At 55.1% G+C, this 18,580-nt stretch overlaps 1 protein-coding gene across 1 annotated transcript in view; it reads right to left on the reverse strand.

Annotated features, from left to right (window-relative positions):
* Positions 1-9,377: 9,377 nt before the first annotated feature.
* The window catches only part of EFL1 (elongation factor like GTPase 1), an 88,272-nt gene continuing 79,069 nt past the window's right edge, over positions 9,378-18,580 (reverse strand). The window contains exon 20 of the mRNA XM_079764055.1: positions 9,378-11,561. Within this exon, the coding sequence (XP_079620181.1) occupies positions 11,373-11,561 (189 nt within the window). The 3' untranslated portion in view covers positions 9,378-11,372. The remainder of the gene's footprint in view (positions 11,562-18,580) is intronic.

Raw genomic sequence — 18,580 nt, forward strand, 5'->3', positions numbered from 1 at the left:
TCAGTCCGCAGGCCGACGCTCTATCCACTGAGCCAAACCAGGCAGGGCAGAAAAAATTTTTTTTTTAAATCAATGGAAAAAAATATCCTCGGGTGAGGATTACAAAAAGAATGGAAAGGGAGATCATGTGAGGCCTTCGCGGGTAGCTGCACATTTCCCACCGCGTGTGGTAGCGGAGCAGAGACAAATACGTAGCATCTGAGGCCCCGGGACGCCGGCCCAGGAGTGAGCTGTGCTAAGAAGAGGAGGGGTGGGGGGCGCTGGCTGACCCGGGGCCGTCCTGTGATCCGGCCGAGGCAAAAGGCGAAGCTTCTAATTACCCAGCCGCTGGCCTGCGTTTTGATGGGAAAGAGAGGAAATGGCTGAACGCTCTGCTAGTCACAGACAAGCCCAGGAGCCAAGCCAGAGCGTCTGCCCCGACCGCTGCTGGGCCGCCCTGGCCACCCGCCCGCGGCCCGGCTGCTGCTCCCGGCTGAACCGCCTGAGGTCAGGGCGGCCCCGCCCCATCCTCTGCCCGTCCTGCAGGGGCATCAGAGGCAATTTCCTCCCCCAAAACTTCATCATCCTCTTCTTTTTTTAAAAAATACTAGAGGCCCGGTGCACAAAATTGGTGCACAGGAGGGGGGTGTCCCTCAGTCCAACCTGCGCCCTCTTGCAGTCAGGGAGCCTCAGGGGATGTCCGACTGCCAGCTTAGGCCCGCAGTGAGCCCGGCTTCTGGCTGAGCAGTGCTCCCCTTTGTGGGAGCACACTGCCCACCAGGGGGCAGCTTCTGCATTGAGCGTCTGCCCCCTGGTGGTCAGTGTGAGTCATAGCGACTGGTCGATCCTCTGTTCAGTCGATTTGCATATTAGCCTTTTATTATATAGGATGATTATGTATAACAGGATATTGTAAAAATCAAGTCACGAAATTTTCATTAAAATGTTTCTCACGTACCATTATACTGGCTGGGCCACAAAAATACTCCTTGTGGGCTGCATGTGGCCCGCGGGCCACGAGTTTGACATGCTTGCCTTCGACAGCTGATGGTCAGCCTGGATTCGGGGGGACAGCAGACCACGCTCCGGGGAGCCTGCGTGAAGGAGCCCGTGTGTGTCTGTGGAGCCGGCCGACTGCGTTTAAGAGTCGTGGGGCCATCGCACAATAAGGCCCCTGAACGTGGGTGATGATGCTGCCCTAGCCGGTGTGGCTCAGTGGATAGAGCGTCGGCCTGCGAACTAAAAGATCCCAGATTTGATTCTGGTCAAGGGCACGTGCCCAGGTTGTGGGCTCGATCCCCAGTGGGAGACTTGCAGGAGGCAGCTGATCCAGGATTCTCTCTCATCATGGATGTTTCTCTCTCTCTCTCCCTCTCCCTTCCTCTCTGAGATCAATACAAATACACACACACACACACACACACACACACACACACACATACATATATATAAATTTTAAAAAATATTTTATTTTTTACAGAGAGGAAGGGAGAGGGAGAGTCAGAAACATCGATGAGAGAGAAACATCGATCAGCCGCCTCCTGCACACCTCCTACTGGGGATGTGCCCGCAACCAAGGTACATGCCCTTGACCGGAATCGAACCCGGGACCCTTCAGTCCGCAGGCCGATGCTCTATCCACTGAGCCACACCGGTTAGGGCAAGGATCTTTTTTTTTTTTAATATATTTTTATTGATTTCAGAGAGGAAGGGAGAGGGAGAAAGAGATAGAAACATCCATGATGAGAGAGAATCATGGATCGGCTGCCTCCTGCACGCCCCACACTGGGGATCGAGTATGCAACCTGGGCGTGTGCCCTTGACCGCAATCAAACCCGGGACCCTTCAGTCCGCAGGCTGATGCTCTGCCCACTGAGCCACACCGGCCGGGCTGCGTGGGGGATCTCAGCGCCGTATGTGTTATGTGTGGTCCGTGGGCTGCCCACCCGGCCGGCGCGGGTCGTAGTCGCTCTGGAAGGGAGAGCGGCACCCGGCAGTGATGGGTGAGGCCCGGGCGGGAGGGGGTGCGCACAGGAGGCCCGGACGACAGGAAGAGGAAATGGGGGCCCTGCCATGTCCCCCTGTGGGACCACGGAGGGAAGAGAGGCGGGGCTGCAGGAACCAGGGGTCAGACCCGACACGGGGGCCTCGGCTCGCCCTGCGGCCCACGCCCTCGGGTGTGGTGGGGGGTGGGTGTCACCCTGGGTTCGAGGGGCCCGTGTGCTCTGCCCTGGGCGAGGGCTCTGAGAAGCGTGTTCTTTGCAGGGAGCCCTTCACGTGGAGCCCTTCATGAATGAGCCCCATGGGCCCTGGCTGGTGTGGCTCAGTGGATAGAGCACCAGCCTGCGGACCACAGGGTCCCGGGTTCGATTCCAGTCAAGGGTACATACCTCACCAGAAACAAGGAGGCATCGATCGGCCTCAGAGGGAGGATAGGGGAGGGTGGGGGGAGAGGGGAGAGATCAACCAAAGAACTTGTGTGCATGCATATGAGCCTAACCAATGGTTAAGTTCAACAGGGGGTTGGGGCATCCGTGGGGAGGGGTGTGGGATGGGAATGGGGGGATGAGGACAAATATGTGACACCTTAATCAATAAAGAAATTAAAAAAAAAAAAAAGGTACATACCTCGGTGGCAGGCTCCTCCCCGGCCCAGGCCCTGGTCGGGGCGTGTGCAGGAGGCAACCCATTGATGTGTTTCTCTCACACCGATGTTTCTGTCTCTCCCTCTCCCTTCCACTTTCTTTAAAATCAATGGGAGCCCTAACTGGTGTAGCTCAGTGGATAGAGCGTTGGCCTGTGGACTGAAGCGTCCCAGGTTCGATTCTGGTCAAGGGCATGTACCTGGGTTGCGGGCGCATCCCCAGTAGGGGGTGTGCAGGAGGCAGCTGATTGATGTTTCTCTCTCATCGATGTTTCTAGCTCTCTATCCCTCTCTCTTCCTCTCTGTAAAAAAATCAATAAAATGTATTTAAAAAATAAAATAAAATCAGTGGGAAAATATCCTCAAGTGAGGATGAACAGTATCCTATCTAATAAAAGGGTAATATGCAAATTAACCATCACTCCAACACACAAGATTGCCGCCCCCATGTGGTCAAAGATCCTGCCCCCATGTGGACACAAGATGGCTGCCACAAGATGGCCAGGAGGGGAGGGCAGTTGGGAGGGACCAGGCCTTCAGGGGAGTGCAGTTAGGGGCAATCAGGCTGGCATGGGAGCAGTTAGGGGCTATCGGGCTGGCAGGGGAGTGGGTAGGGGGTGATCAGGCTGGCAGGCAGAAGTGGTTAGGGGCAATCAGGAAGGCAGGCAGGCGAGCAGTTGGGAGCCAGAAGTCCTGGATTGTCAGAGGGATGTCCAACTGCCTGTTTAGGCCCTATCCTACCTGGATCTGGCCTAAACAGGCAGTTGGACATCCCTCGAGGGATCCCAGATTGGAGAGGGTGCAGGCTGGGCTGACGGACACCCCTCCCCGTGCACAAATTTCGTGCACCGGGCCTCTAGTCTGTATATATAAAAGCCTAATATGCAAATTGTCCTCTCAGGGGTGGGACTGGGAGATCGGGAATTCGATCGCTTGCTATGACCTGTGCTGACCACCAGGGGGAGGTGCGGAACGAAGGGAGGCCCTGGCCGGCAGCCGGAAGGCCCTGATCAGCCCTGATCACCAGCCAGGCCTGGGGACCCTATTTGGCACCGCTGCCAGCTGCCGGCCGGGCCTCCCTCCCTTTCCCCGGCCAGCCCCACCCGCTAGTCGAACTCCCAGTCGAGCAGACAATTTACATGTTACACTTTTTAAAATATATATATATTTTATTGATTTTAGAGAAGAAGGGAGGAGAGATAGAAATATCAATGATGAGAGAGAATCATGGATCGGCTGCCTCCTGCACGGCCCCTATTGGGGGTCAAGCTTGCAACCCATGCATGTGCCCTTTGCCGGAATCGAACCTGAGACCCTTCCGTCCACAGGCTGACACTCTATCCACTGAGCCACACTGGTCAGGGCTACGCTTTTATTATATGGGATGAGCCCCACGGGGTGGGGTGGAGAGAAGGCCCGAGTTCAACGTTCCAGCATTCTTGGCCTGGAGGGGACCAGAGACAGGAGGGAGGGCCTGGGCTGAGCTCCAGGGCGCGGCCGCGGTGAGTGGTGAGTGACGCCGCCAGGAAGGCCGCAGGGGTCGGGCGGAAGGTGGGTCTGACACTCGGGAGGCACCACAAAGAGCTGGGGTAGGTGCACCTCGGCCACGGAGAACAACTGGTTCCCGGCCTGGCGAGAAAGCAAACTTCCTGTTAACCTCCACACCTGGGAGCAGGGGCCCTGCCTGGACCTTGACCTTCCTTTCCCACCCCAGCCCCGCCCACACTCCCTTCCCAGCAGCCACCCTGGCCCTCCCTCTGTGGGCCCCCGGCGCTGCCTCGACCTCCGGACCCCAGGACCTTTGCACATCCTTTCTCTCCGCCCTTCAACCTCAGCTTCCGGGCTCAGCCACTTTCTTCCCTTCCATACTTTCTCTTATTCCATTTGTACTTTCTCTTTATAACATTTGCCATTTTACTTGGCTGTCATTTTATTTATTTACCAGGTTTTTATTTTTAAACATATGATTATTGATGTCAGAGAGGAAGGGAGGGGATAGAGAAACATCCATGAGGAGACAGAATCATGGATCGGCTGCCTCCTGCACGCACCACATGGGGGATGGAGCCCGCAACCCGGGCATGTGCCCTGACTGGGAATCGAACCCTGACCTCCTGGTTCATGGGTTGGCGCTCACCCTCTGAGCCATGCCGGCCAGGCGAACGGTAATTTCTTTCTTTTTTTTTTTTTTTAATATATTTTTTTATTTTTTATAGAAAGGGAGAGGGATAGTTAGAAACATCGAGGGAGACACTGATTCAGCTGCCTCCTGCACACTCCCTACTGGGGATGTGCCCGCAACCAAAGTACATGCCCTTGACTGGAATCGAACCCGGGACCCTTTAGTCCACAGGCCGACGCTCTATCCACTGAGCCACACTTGTTTTGGCGGTAATTTCTTATTATCACCCAATACACAGGCCTATGGGGTTTTCCCATGGTCCCCAAGGTGCCTTCCACGCTCAGTGTCCCGGGCCCCGGATCCGAGCTGAGTCCTCCTGCCGGGCAGCGTGTTTTGAAAACCGTCTCGAATGTCCTAATTCGGACCAGATGTTCCCCCACGTGGGGCCCGGCGGGAACCAGACGCCTCCCCCTTGCCTTTCGGGAACCTCCGGCCTTTTGCAAAGCTGCTTGGCCCCGGATGGCCGGTGAGTCCAGGAAGGGCCGGCCGCAGAGCCCGGGCCTGCGTGACGGGCCGCCGGCGTTCCCGGGGCCACGGCGGCCACACGGAGGGGCCACGAGCAGGCCACACCGCAGAGCAGGGCGATGAGCCATGAGAAAACAGCTTCTTTTTCCGGAGAAATCCCGCCTCCGCTCCGGACGGGCGGCCCCGAAGGCCCGGGGGCAGAGTTGAGGGTGAGGCCAACCCTTGAGAAGCCACCCATTCGGGGGGACAGAGCACTTTCTCGGGGTCAGCTCTGACGCGGCCGGTGGGGAGGCCCCGGGCTGGCCAGGCACGTCCCCACCATGTTTGGGGGTAGAGCTGGGGGGAGGGTCTAGGCAAGACTTGGCTGTGCTAGCAAGACGTTTTGTTTTTATGCTGCTGAGCATTTTGTGTTTTAATATACACGGAGTGGCCAGATTATGATGATCTCGGAACGCATAATCATCTGGCCACTCAGTGTGTATACTAGAGGCCCGGTGCATGACATTGGTGCACTTGGGGAGGGGGGGTCCCCTCAGCCCAGCCTGTGTCCTCTCGCAGTCCAAGACCCCTCGCTCCTTACCGCCCGCCTGCTCGGTGCTCCTTACCGTTCGGTTCACTGCTCCTTACCGCTGCCACGGAGGCAGAAGAGGGTCCTGCCATCACCACTGCACTCGCCAGCCATGAGCCCAGGTGCTGGCTGAGTAGTGCTCCCCCTGTGGGAGCGCACTGACCACCAGGGGCAGCTCCTGCGTTGAGCATCTACCCCCTGGTGGTCAGTGTGTGTCATAGCAACCGGTCATTCCACTACTGTAAGGGTCACTTAGGCTTTTATTTTATTTACTAGTGGCCCTGTCCACGAAATTTGTGCACATTAAAAGGGAATTAATAAGAGGAAGTATTTTAATATTGCTATTTGCCCTTTCTCTATAATAGAAATGTCAGAGATGAAAGAAAATTAGTAAAATGTATATGAAAACCTTCCCCCTGTCAGAGTCTGTGGCGCACCACGGGACCCAGAGTCAAGTCCCCCCCCACCCACATGCACCTCAAAATCGTGAGACCCAGACCCGCGCACCCCTCCCCCCCACTGGGCTAGATCCAGACCCGGCCAGTCCCACCCTCGTCAAGCCCTGCTGGGCAGGGGACTTAGCCTCAGGTCCCCTGGCCCAGCGTCAGGGTGGGGGGCGCAGCCTGAGGTCCCCTGTCAAGCCCCACGGGGGCGGGGGAGGGCGTAGCCTCAGGTCCCTGCTGATGGCTCCTTAAGGCTCCTTAAGGGAACTTGGTCTCAGCTGTGGGTGCAGCCATCTTTGTGATGGAGTGATGGTCAATTAGCATATTCCCTCTTTATTAGATAGGATAATAAAGTATTTTTATTTTATATATTTTTAAATTCTTTATTAAGTATTACATGTCTTCTTTTTTCCCAATTGACCTCTCCCTGGCCACACCCACCCCCCTAAATATATTCTTATTGATCTCAGAGAGGAAGGGAGGGAGAGGGAGAGAGAAACATCCATGATGGGAGAGAACCATGGACCGCCTGCCTCCTGCACGCCCCCCACTGGGAACGGAGCCCGCAACCTGGGCGTGTGCCCTGAGCGGGAATCGAACCCTGACCTCCTGGTGCCTAGGTCGGCGCTCAGCCACGGAGCCGCGCCGGCCGGCCATGGTTTGCTTAGTTCTGGTCTTGGTGGGAGTTTTGTGGTTTTCCCATTGTCTCGGGACAGCAGAGCCTGGGCCCACAGTCCCCGAGCACGCAGCTCCTGAGTGTCCTTCCGAAGATTCTCCCGGCTTTCCACGGTATGCCCGCGTCCTGGGGCAGCTGGGGGAGCACCGCGTCTCCTCCCCTGCCCCCGCTCCACAGTGAGGGGCAGATGCTGGGAGCTTCGCCCCAAGCAGAGTCCCCCTCCCCTTCTCTGTACGATGGGGTTTGGACAAACGGATACACACGGGACACTTCCCAGACGCCACGGCGACCTGGGCACATGCTAACCCTCTGCCCTCAGTGCAGCCTGGGCCCGGGGACGCTCCATCACCCCCCCTCCCCAGGCCAAGGAGCCGGTCCCCGGCAGGGTGCAGGGACCTCACACGGCATGAGGAAGGCCCCTGCTCCCCCTCCCTCCGGCCACCTCTGGTCAGGGGGATCCTGTGCTGTGGGGCTGTCTGGGGGACTGGGGGATGTTCGGCTGCATCAATACAATGATCTAGCCCTAACTGGTTTGGCTCAGTGGCTAGAGCACGGCCTGTGGACTGAAGGGTCCCAGGTTCGATTCCGGTCAAGGGCATGTACCTTGGTTGCGGGCACATCCCCAGGAGGGGGTGTGCAAGAGGCAGCTGATGGATGTTTCTGATTCTCTATCCCTCTCCCTTCCTCCCTGTAAAAAAAAAATCAATAAAATATATTTTAAAAAATAATAAAATGATCTAGTTGATTTTAAAAAAGACATTAAAAACATCTCAAGAACAACGACTCATATGATCGTTTCACGTGTTTTGAAAAAGAATCCTTTCTTTAAGTGGCTGTACAAATTATTAGTGCAACATCAAAAACTACAAAACCCATTTTAAAAAATTAATTTATTAATTAAAATATATTTTATTGATTTTTTTACAGAGAGGAAGGGAGAGGGATAGAGATTTAGAAACAGTTGGGGGCATGAAGGAGGCAGCCGATCAATGATTCTCTCTCATCACTGATGTTTCTTTTAAAAAAATATATATATTTTATTGATTTTTTACAGAGAGGAAGGGAGAGGGAAAGAGTTAGAAACATCGACGAGAGAGAAACATCCATCAGCTGCCTCCTGCACCCCCCCCACTGGGGATGTGCCTGCAACCAAGGTACATGCCCTTGACCGGAATCAAACCTGGGACCCTTCAGTCCGCAGGCCGACACTCCATCCACTGAGCCACACCGGTCAGGGCCTATTTTTATTATTATTATTTTAAATCCTCACCAGAGGATATTTTCCCATTGATTTTTTAGAGAGAGGGAAAGACAGAGAGAAATATTGATGTGAGAGAAACGCATTGATGGGCGATGGCTGGACCAGCGCCCGGGCTGGGGAGGAGCCTGCAACCGAGGTCCGTGCCCTTGACCGGAATTGATGCGCCTACACCACGAGATGCTGGGAGTGTCTTCAGGCTCTGCCACGTGTCCTCTGGGGACCCATCTCCCCTAGCTGAGACTCCCTGTTCTAGGTCTTAAACAAGAGACTTGTTTAAAAAGCCAGACATTCCTAGAGACTCAGTGGTTGAGCATTGACCTAGGAACCAGGAAGGAGGTCACGGGTTCGATTCCCGGTCAGGGCACATGCCCGGGATGTGGGCTCCATCCCGTGTGGGGTGTGCAGGAGGCAGCCTATCAGTGACTCTCTTATCACTGATGTTTCGGTCTCTCCCTCTCCCTCCCTCTCTGAAATCAATCCTATATAATAAAAGTGTAATATGCAAATAGACCAAACGGCGGAACGACCAGTTGGCAGGGGGCAGGGCCAGCGGGCAGAGGGAGGGAATGACAATGGGGGGTGGCGACCAGCGGCGGCAGAGGGGCGATGGGGTGGGAGGGACGGCACTGTCCCCGCAGAGGGAGGCCCGACTGGGGAGCGGACCTAAGCCCCATCCCCCGAGGACTCCCGGACGGTGAGAGGGCGAGGCCGGGCTGAGGGACCCCCCTCCCCACTGCATGAATTTTCGTGCACCGGGCCTCTAGTAAAAATATATTTTTAAAAAAGAAGCCACCCCCCGCTGTAAGCCTGGGAGCCCCCGTCCCTCGCTGGGACTGAGGACTTGCGGGCTCACGTCCGTGAATCAGCCGTGCGGCCGGGGACGGGGCAGGCCCTGGGACACAGAGCGAGGACAGGTTCAGGGATGGGGTCCCATGCCCAGCAACACGGCAGGGCCGATGACTCCCGTGGCTGCTTAGCTACTTCCCCAGGCCTGCTCCCTGCTCTGTCCTAGACCGGCAAAGGGCCGTCTGTCAGCGTGGCAGGCCCCGCCCCCCCGACCCCCACAGCACGTCCGCCCGGCCGGACCGCAGGGCCCACTCCCTCCGGCTCCGCCTCTTCTCTACTGAGCACAGAGCCTAAGGGGACTTTATTTTTTAAATTTAATTTTTATTTTTTTTTAATTTCTGATTTTTACTTTATTTATTTATTTTAAAATATATTTTATTGATTTTTTACAGAGAGGAAGGGAGAGGGACAGAGAGTCAGAAACATCGATGAGAGAGAAACATTGATCAGCTGCCTCCTGCACACCCCCCACTGGGGATGTGCCCGCAACCAAGGTACATGCCCTTGACCGGAATCAAACCTGGGACCCTTCAGTCCTCAGGCCGACGCTCTATCCACTGAGCCACACCGGCTAGGGCTACTTTATTTATTTTTATTATTATTATTTTTTTAAAATCCTCACCAGAGGATATTTTTCCATTGATTTTTTTTTAGAGAGAGGGAAAGAGAAAATATCGATGTGAGAGAAACACACTGATGGGCTGTGGCTGGACGAGGGGGCCCAGGCGAGGAGGAGCCTGCCACCGAGGTACGTGCCCTTGACCAGAATCGAACCCGGGACCCTGTGGTCTGCAGTCCGACGCTCTATCCACTGGGCCACACCGGCCCGGGCTCAGGATACCGTCACAGCACGTCTGCACTCTGAATGGTGTTCCCTGCCAAGGTTGCAGATCACTGTGCTGGCTCCTCCACGTGACCCAAGTTTTCGGAAGAGCCCACGCGGGGCGGGACCCCCCTAAGTTAGCCCAGATATCAGGACCCGTTCCGCGCAGTCAGGTATCACCCTACGTCCGGGTCACGGAGACTGGATCGCCGACGCCAGGGCTCTGAAGATGAGAGTGAATCCCCAGCCAGTGTGGCTCACTGGCTAGAGCGTCGGCCTGCAGACTGAAGGGTCCCGGGTTCCATTCCCGGTCAGGGCACACGCCCGGGTTGCAGGCACATCCCCAGTGGGGGGTGTGCAGGGGGCAGCCGATCCGTGATTCTCTCTCATCATGGATGTTTCTATCTCTCTCCCTTCCTCTCTGAAATCAACAAAAATATTAAATAAATAAGTAAAAATGAGAGTTAAAATGTCTGCAACTAGTATTAATAATGATCTAGTTTATTTTATAAAAACCTTTAAAAACATTTCAAAAACAAGGTCTGGCCTGATCATTTTATGCGTTTTGAAAAAGAATCTCTTCCTTAAGTGGCTATACAAATTATTAGTGCAACTTCAAAAACTACAAAACCCATTTTTTACTGAATTGCATCTGTTCCTTCTATGGAAATTTCTCAGAGCGCGGAAACCGAGATTTCCGAAAAAGTTTTACAATGAAGGCAATAATCCCGCCACGTTCGCTACTATCCCTTGAGCAGGGCTACGAAGAAACAGCCCAGAACGATATAAAAATTTACTTTTTTTAAAGAAAAAGGTACGGAGCCTAACTTTCATGAACACTTATTTAAATACGAGTGAGGCGACTTACGAGGGAATATAAAATGGGCTTACAGGCTAACCAGTGAACATTGCATCGTTTTCTAGACAAATGAACCTTAAGATGGGTCGGTTGTAACAGTGACTTGAACTAAATAAAACTGGTCTCTTGCACACTGGCTGGTTTGGCTCAGTGGCTAGAGCATCAACCTGCGGACTGAAGGGACCTGGGTTCGATTCTGGTCAAGGGCACATGCCCGGGTTGCGGGCTCGATCCCCAGTGGAGGGTGTGCAGGAGGCAGCCGATCCGTGATTCTCTCTCATCATGGATGTTTCTCTCTCTCTCCCTCTCTGAAATCCATAAAAAAAGCGGGGTCACTCCAGACAATACTGGGCGCTAGACTGGATGGTGAGCTAAGGGACATGTTTACGAGGTGAGGGGGGTGTGAGGTGGGGGCAGCTGCTCAGTATGGCGGACGCACAGGTGGGAGGGAGTAAGTCACCCGGGACACTGCACCAGAATCAACGAGAACCCAGGCAGGAAGCGAGTTCTGACCCCCTTTCCCGTGCGTGTGGCTATTGACAGACAGCGAGCGCACAGACGATGCAGCAGAGCCCGGTCAGCCCCGGACCGCTGTGCGTTTATTGGAGACAAGGCCCCCGTGGTGGCTACTTATTCTTGCTGAGGGTCCGCTGCTTCTCCGCGTGCTCCACGATCTTCTCCTCCACGCACAGGCCCTTGCGCTTGCGCACTGCGTTCATGTACTTGCGGGCCTGGTTCTCCGAGTCGGCCTTCTCCCCGAAGTGCAGGTACTCCTCCTCCGTGGTCGGCACCCAGAAGGGGTCGCTGGGAATGACCTGGGGACAGGAGGCGACAGCATGTGCGGGTTAGGCGAGTCTACTTCCCTTCCCAAGGCCAATCTTACCTTATAATAGAGAAACATGCAAATTGACCACACCTCCGCTATGCCCACGATTGGGCCGGCAGGAGGCTGGGAGTGGGACTCCGGGTGGCATATCCGCCATTGAGAAGATCAAGATGGCGGTGCCCAGTGGCCGGGCCCATGCCGCCGCTCCCCGGGGTGCCTGGGGCGATCGGCACCCCGGGGGGCGTGGCCGGGCCCATCGGCACCCCAGGGGGTCGTAGCCGGGCCCATTCAGCTGCTCCCGGGGGTGCCTGGGGCGATCGGCACCTTGGGGGGGGCGTGGCCGGGCCCCTCCCGCTGCTCCCGGGGGTCCCAGGGGCCGAGGCTTTCCGGGCCTTGGGCACCAGCGGGGAGCCTGCACCGATCGCAGGAAAGCACTGGGGGTCGGCTCCTGTGATCGGTAGCAGGGACGCTGGGTGCGGCGAGCCCAAGGCCGGGAAAGCCTGGGGCGGAGGCTTTCCCGGCCTTGGGCACCAGTAGGCAGCCTGCACGGATCACAGGAAATCACTGGGGGTCGGCTCCTGCGATCCTTAGCAGGGATGTTGGGTGCCGCCGAGCCCAAGGCCACCGCCTGGGGCCAAGCCCCCCGCCCGGGGCCAAACCCCGACCCTGAAAAAGGCAGAAGGCGGTGGCCACAGCCAAGGCCTGGGTCCCTGGTGCCGGCAGAAAACTGGTGCAGGCAGCCAGGTGAATGAAGGTCTATTGCACGAATCTTTGTGCAAACGGGCTACTAGTCTATAATAGTAAAAGTGTAATATGCTAATTAGACCGGACCACCAGACGTCCTTCCGGACATCCTTCCGGATGACCTTCCAGATGCAGACAGGGCTGCGAGGGCTGAGCCCCTTGCATGAATTTCGAGCATCGGCCCTCTAGTTCAAGAATAAAGTGTAGCCCTGACTGTTTTGAGAGCTTGTTTGGAGGTTCTAGCAGGGGAGCGCAGCTACTCGTATACCCTTGACCGAAGACCGGTCCTCTCCTCTGGGGGGAAGGTCGTCCTCTTCGACCGAGCGCGCAGCTTTGGGAGGGACGCACATGGATCGGTGAGGGAGGAGGGGGACACCCGCCTAGCCAGCCAGATCAGCCGAATCAACCCTGGCGATCAATGGGGTGACAGATGTCACAGCCAGATCGCCCTCACATCCAGCCCTAACCGGTGTGGCTCAGTGGATAGAGCGTCGGCCTGCGGACTGAAGGGTCCCAGGTTCGATACCGGTCAAGGGCATGTACCTTGGTTGCGGGCACATCCCCATTGGGGGGTGTGCAGGAGGCAGCTGATCGATGTTTCTCTCTCATCGATGTTTCTCACTCTCTCTCCCTCTCCCTTCCTCTCGGTAAAAAATCAATAAAATGTAATTTAAAAAAAAAAGAATAAAGTGTAACCTATGAGCAGTCCCACCTGGAGGGATGGCCACGGACGGGAAGAGCCCGGCCGGCGCGGCTCAGTGGCCGACACCTTGAAGCCGGAGTCACCCCTGACCCCATCGAGCTCGTGGGGAATCCCCTTGGCGCGGGACCCAGCGACAAGGTGACCCCTAAGGCTGTGCCACATGCTGGGAGCTGGGGGACAGAGGCGCTCCCGTTCTCACGGGCTCACCCAGGATGCACCTGCCTGCGGGGGGCGGGAGGGGGTGCCGCAGCTCGGATGGGATGCCCGCTCCCAATTCGCAGGAAGGAAGGCACCTGAGGGCTCGCTGGCGGTTGGCTTGGGTATAAAAAATAAAAATGGTAATAACAAAAGAAGCCCAGGAGGAGAGAACTTTGGGAGCTCTATTTCCTTTTTGGCCCCATTTTCCCCAGGACCGCAGCCAGCAGGTGGGAAACAAACTCCTTCGCCGCTGTCGTCCCCACGCGCCCCTCGCCCTGCGTGACCTTCGGCCACCCCTCAGTGATCTCGGTGCTGAGCTCCCCCTGAGGCGGTGCTGGCATGCGGAGAGCAGCCTGGCGGGAGCTCTCTGTGCTGGCCAGTGGTCGGCAAACCGCAGCTCGCGAGCCACATGCGGCTCTTTGGCCCCTTGAGTGTGGCTCTTCCACAAAATACCACGGCCTGGGCGAGTCTATGTTGAAGAAGTGGCGTTAGAAGAAGTTTAAGTTTAAAAAATGTGGCTCTCCAAAGAAATTTCAATCGTCCTGTTGATATGTGGCTCTGTTGCCTAATGAGTTTGCCGACCACTGGTGCTGGCTATCGGCGCCTTTTCCTCCCTGTTCACAGGAGGGCAAGACGCAGAAGGAGAAGCGATGAGGCTGCTGACTGCAGAGGTTTCCTCGCGGGAAAAATGCCTGTCGTTTTATTTTCTCGATTTTTTGGAAGCACTTTCGCTCAAAAGCTCCTGATTGTAAATGACATGGTGTGGTGGAATACAAACGGGGAGAAGGACCGGGAGGGAGAAGCCAGATCTCAGCCCCTGTGCTATTGCGAGGCCTAGCGACGGGGAACCAGAAGCAGGCAGGAGGGACCGGATCCATGGCGTGTAATCACAGGGTCGCTTTCAGGGCTCTCGGAGACCTGAGGCTTTGGGGACGGGAGCGTGTGGCAGGGGAGGGCAAAGGTCAGCACGAGCCTGGAGCAAACCCTTCTTCACTGGATTTTCCTCTAAAGTTATTCATTAAGAGACGAATCCTTGCCTGGCCGGTGTGGCTCGGAGGTCACGGTTCAATTCCCGCTCAGGGCACAGGCCCGGGTTGCGGGCTCAATCCCCAATAGGGGGCATGAAGGAGGTAGCCGATCCATGGTTCTCTCTTATCATGGATGTTCCTTTTTTTTTTTTTTTTTTAGTATATTTTATTGATATTTACAGAGAGGGAGAGAGAGCTAGAAACATCAATGAGAGAGAAACATCGATCAGCTGCCTACTGCTTGGATGTCCTACTGGGGGGATGTGCCTGCAACCAAGGTACATGCGCTTGACCGGAATCGAACCCGGGACCCCTCAGTCTGCAGGCTGATGCTCTATCCACTGAGCCAAACCAGTTAGGGCATCTTATCATGGATGTTTCTATCTCTCTCCCTCTCCCTTCCTCTCTAAATTCAATAAATATGTATTTTAAAAAAAGAGACTAATCCTACATAATAAAGAGGTAATATGCAACCTGATCATCACTCCAACAGATAACATGGCCACCCCCACATGGACAAAGATGGCCAGCAGGGGAGGGCAGTTGGGGGGGGGGCGGGAACCAGGCCTGCAGGGTAGGGCAGTTGTGGGCGATCAGGCCTGTAGTGAAGGGCAGTTAGGGGTGAAGGGCAGTTAGGGGCCAGCAGGGGAGGGCAGTTGGGAGCGACCAGGCCTGCAGGGGAGGGCAGTTAGGGGTGACTGGGCCAGCAGGGGAGGGCAGTTGGGGGGGGGGGGGACCAGGCTGGCAGGGGAGTGGTTAGGGGGTGATCAGGCTGGCAGGCAGAAGCGGTTAGGGGCAATCAGGCAGGCAGGCAGGTGAGCGGTTGGGAGCCAGCAGTCCTGGATTGTGAGAGGGATCCCAGATTGGAGAAGGTGCAGGCTGGGCTGAGGGACACCCACCCACCCCCGTGCACGAATTTCGTGCACCAGGCCTCTAGTCCTATATAATAAAAGCCTAGCATGCTAAGAGTCTGGTCAACCAATCAAAGCGTAATATGCTAAGGCCGCACAACCGTTTGCTAGGATGTGCACATACCATCAGGGGGGAAACATTCTGACCAGTTAGCTCGCTGCTGGGGTCTAGCCGATTGGGACTGAGCTAGACAGGCTGGACACGCCGTGGAGCCCTCCTGTAGTCCCTTCTTGGATGGCCAACCTCCCGCGTCCCTGGTCATATACCAGTGGGGTCCCTCAGCCTGGCCTGCGCCCTCTCACAATCCAGGCTGAGGGACCTCCCCCCCACACACCGAGTGCATGAATTTTGTGCACTGGGCCTCTAGTTTTTAATAACAAGCTGTAACTAAGTCAGGAACTATTTTTTAAAAACTAAATACATATTATTAATTTTCACCTTTATTTTTTTTAAATTTTGAGAGAGAGAGAGAGAGAGAGAGAGAGAGAGAGAGAGAGAGGAGACTGGCATGTGCCCTGACCGGAAATTGAACTGTGACCTGCCATGGTTTTTACATGAACAAAAACTGGCCCGAGCTGGCTTGGCGAGGACTGAAGGGTGCCTTTGATTCCGGTCAAGGGCATGTACATCGGTTGCGGGCTCGATCCCTGGACCTGGTAGGGGTGTGTGCGGGAAGCAACCAATTGATGTGTCTGTCTCACATCAATGTTTCTCTGTGTCTTGCCCCCTCCCTCCCACTCTCTAAAAATCAATAGAATAAATAACTTCAGGTGAGGATTAACAACAAAAAACCCCCACAAAACACAAAAACTGCCTTATTTGCTAAAAACTTGCTGTTTTTAAACTAGCTGATCCTAAGTATCTATCCTCTCCTTTTCCTTTGATAATAGTGTTTCTGGTGGACATATTAGGTCACCGAGGTTTGGGGGTGGTGGGGGGTGGGACGGGGGAGGGGCAGGCACACTTTTTCTAGAAAGAGCCAGAGAGTAAATATTTTAGATTGCAGGCATGTATATGGTCTTTGTCACAACCACTCAACTCTGCTTGAATAGCACCATAGAAAATATGGAAATGAACGGGTAGGACTACATTCTAGTACATTCCATTCACCAAAACAGGTAACGGGGCAGTCTGCTAACTTATTTTTTTTTTTTATGGTTTCAGTAATTTAAATTCTCTCTTTTTAAAAATCCTCACCTGAGGATATTTTTCCCATTGACTTTTTTAGAGCGAGTGGAAGACAGAGGGAAAGACAGAAAGAAATATCGATGTGAGAGAGACACATCGATTGGTTGCCTCCAGCACGAGCCCTGACTAGGGCTCAAGCCTGCAACCCAGGTATGTGCCCCCCCCCCCCCCGCTTTTTCTTTTAAATCTTATTGATTTTTTACAGAGAGGAAGGGAGAGGGATAGTTAGAAACATCGATGAGAGATAAACATCAATCATCTGCCTCCTGCACACCCCCCTACTGGGGATGTGCCTGCAACTAAGGTACATGCCCTTGACCGGAATAGAACCCGGGACCCTTCAGTCCGCTGGCCGACGCTCTATCCACTGAGCCACACCAGTCAGGACCAGGTATGTGCCCTTGACCGGAACTGAACCTGGGACCTTTCGGTCCTCAGGGGGACGCTCTATCCACTGAGCCACACCGGCCAGGGCAGTCTGCTAACTCCTGACCTAGGTAAAGGCTACATGTTCCCGCCTCCTTGTCAGATGTGATTGCGGGACAAGGTTTTGGACAACGGGGTGAGGTAAAGTGACAGTATGTGCCCAGCCCGGGTCCTCAGAGGGAGGCGTCTGCCCGCCCCTCCCCACTCCTGGTTCTCACGGACTGGGAGGCAGGCGTGGTGACGACAGGGGAGCAGCCACTCTGGGCCATCAGGAAGCCGAGCGTTGCGGCAGGCAGCCAGACAGAAAGAAAAGAGACTGGCTCGGCTCCCCAGACTCAGAGAGAACCCCCTGCCTTATCCGAGACACTCCATTTTATTGTATTTTATTTATTTAAAAACTAGAGGCCCGATGCATGAAGATTTGTGCAAGAATGGGCCTTCTTTCCCCTGGCTGCCGGCATGGAGCCACCTTTTCGCCTTCCCACGCTGCCTAGAGGCCTGGAGCGGCAGGGACGGTGTGGAACACCTGCGTCCCACCCCTGGCCATCCAGTGCCTGTGCATGCAAATTAACCCGCCATCTTTGTTGGGTTAATTTGCATACTCATGATTGGCTGGTGGGTGTCACGAAGGTATGGTCAATTTGAATCTTACTCTTTTATTAGCGTAGGTATTTGTATTGATTTCAGAGAGGAAGGGAGAGAGAGAGAGAAACATCAATGATGAGAGAAAATCACTGACCGGCTGCCTCCTGCACGCCCCCTACTGGGGACTGAGCCCACAACCCGGGCATGTACCCTAACCGGGAATCAAACCCTGACCTCCTGGTTTATAGGTCAACGCTCAACCACTGAGCCATGCCGGCTGGGTGAGCCACTCCATTTTATAAAAGCACGTGCAAGGACAAGACTGAGTGTACGGTGATGAGGTATCTCAAACAGACAACAAGAATACATGAATTCAAGTATCTAATTTTCCCAATAATGATGCCATCACCATTGCTGCTGTCTCTTACTGGCGTGTGCTCTTATGCACCAGGTGAATGCCCAAAACCCAAACCAAAGTCCTAGAAGCTTGCAGGACTGGGAAGTGGCTGCCCATGAGCCTGGGATTGGGAAATGACTTAAACATTTCGGAGCTACTGATGCCTGACACCAGGACTCTCCGACTCCCAAGCTGGTGCTCCTGGCACTGCCCACAAGCCCCCGGGGTGACGTGGAGAGCGTGAAGGGACTCCGATTCCCCGTGAACAGGGACAACCAAAGCTGGCCTCCTGCAAACCTGCCCCATTCCAGCCTGTACCTACAGAATCCCATTCCTGACCTCCGCCTTTGTCCGGAAACAGAACCACTTGCTTCTGCCGGGCCTGCCTGCCGGTTTCCTCCCCAGCCTTCCCCCACGTGGCGTCTCCACTGCCCGCTCTCCTCCTCAGCTGGGAGCTCCTGCCTTCTTATAAGGATCCTTCAAGGAGGCTGCACTGAGCCCAGCCGGCGGGGCTCAGTGGCTGAGCACCGACCTAGGAACCTGGAGGTCACGGTTCGATTCCCAATCAGGCCACAGGCCCGGGTTGTGAGGCATGCAGGAGGCAGCCGATCAAGGATTCTCATTGATGTTTCTCTCTCCGCCTCCCTCTCTGAAATCAATAAAAATATATTGAGTCCTGACCGGTGTGGCTCAGTGGATAGAGCATCGGCCTGTGGACTGAAGGGTCCCGGGTTCGATTCTGGTCAAGGGCATGTACCTTGGTTGCGGGCTCATCCCCAGGTGGGAGGTGTGCAGGAGGCAGCTGATGGATCTTTCTCTCTCACTGA

Source organism: Cnephaeus nilssonii (genome assembly GCF_951640355.1).
Source record: "Cnephaeus nilssonii genome assembly, chromosome: 24".
In the NCBI taxonomy this organism is placed as follows: domain Eukaryota; kingdom Metazoa; phylum Chordata; class Mammalia; order Chiroptera; family Vespertilionidae; genus Cnephaeus; species Cnephaeus nilssonii.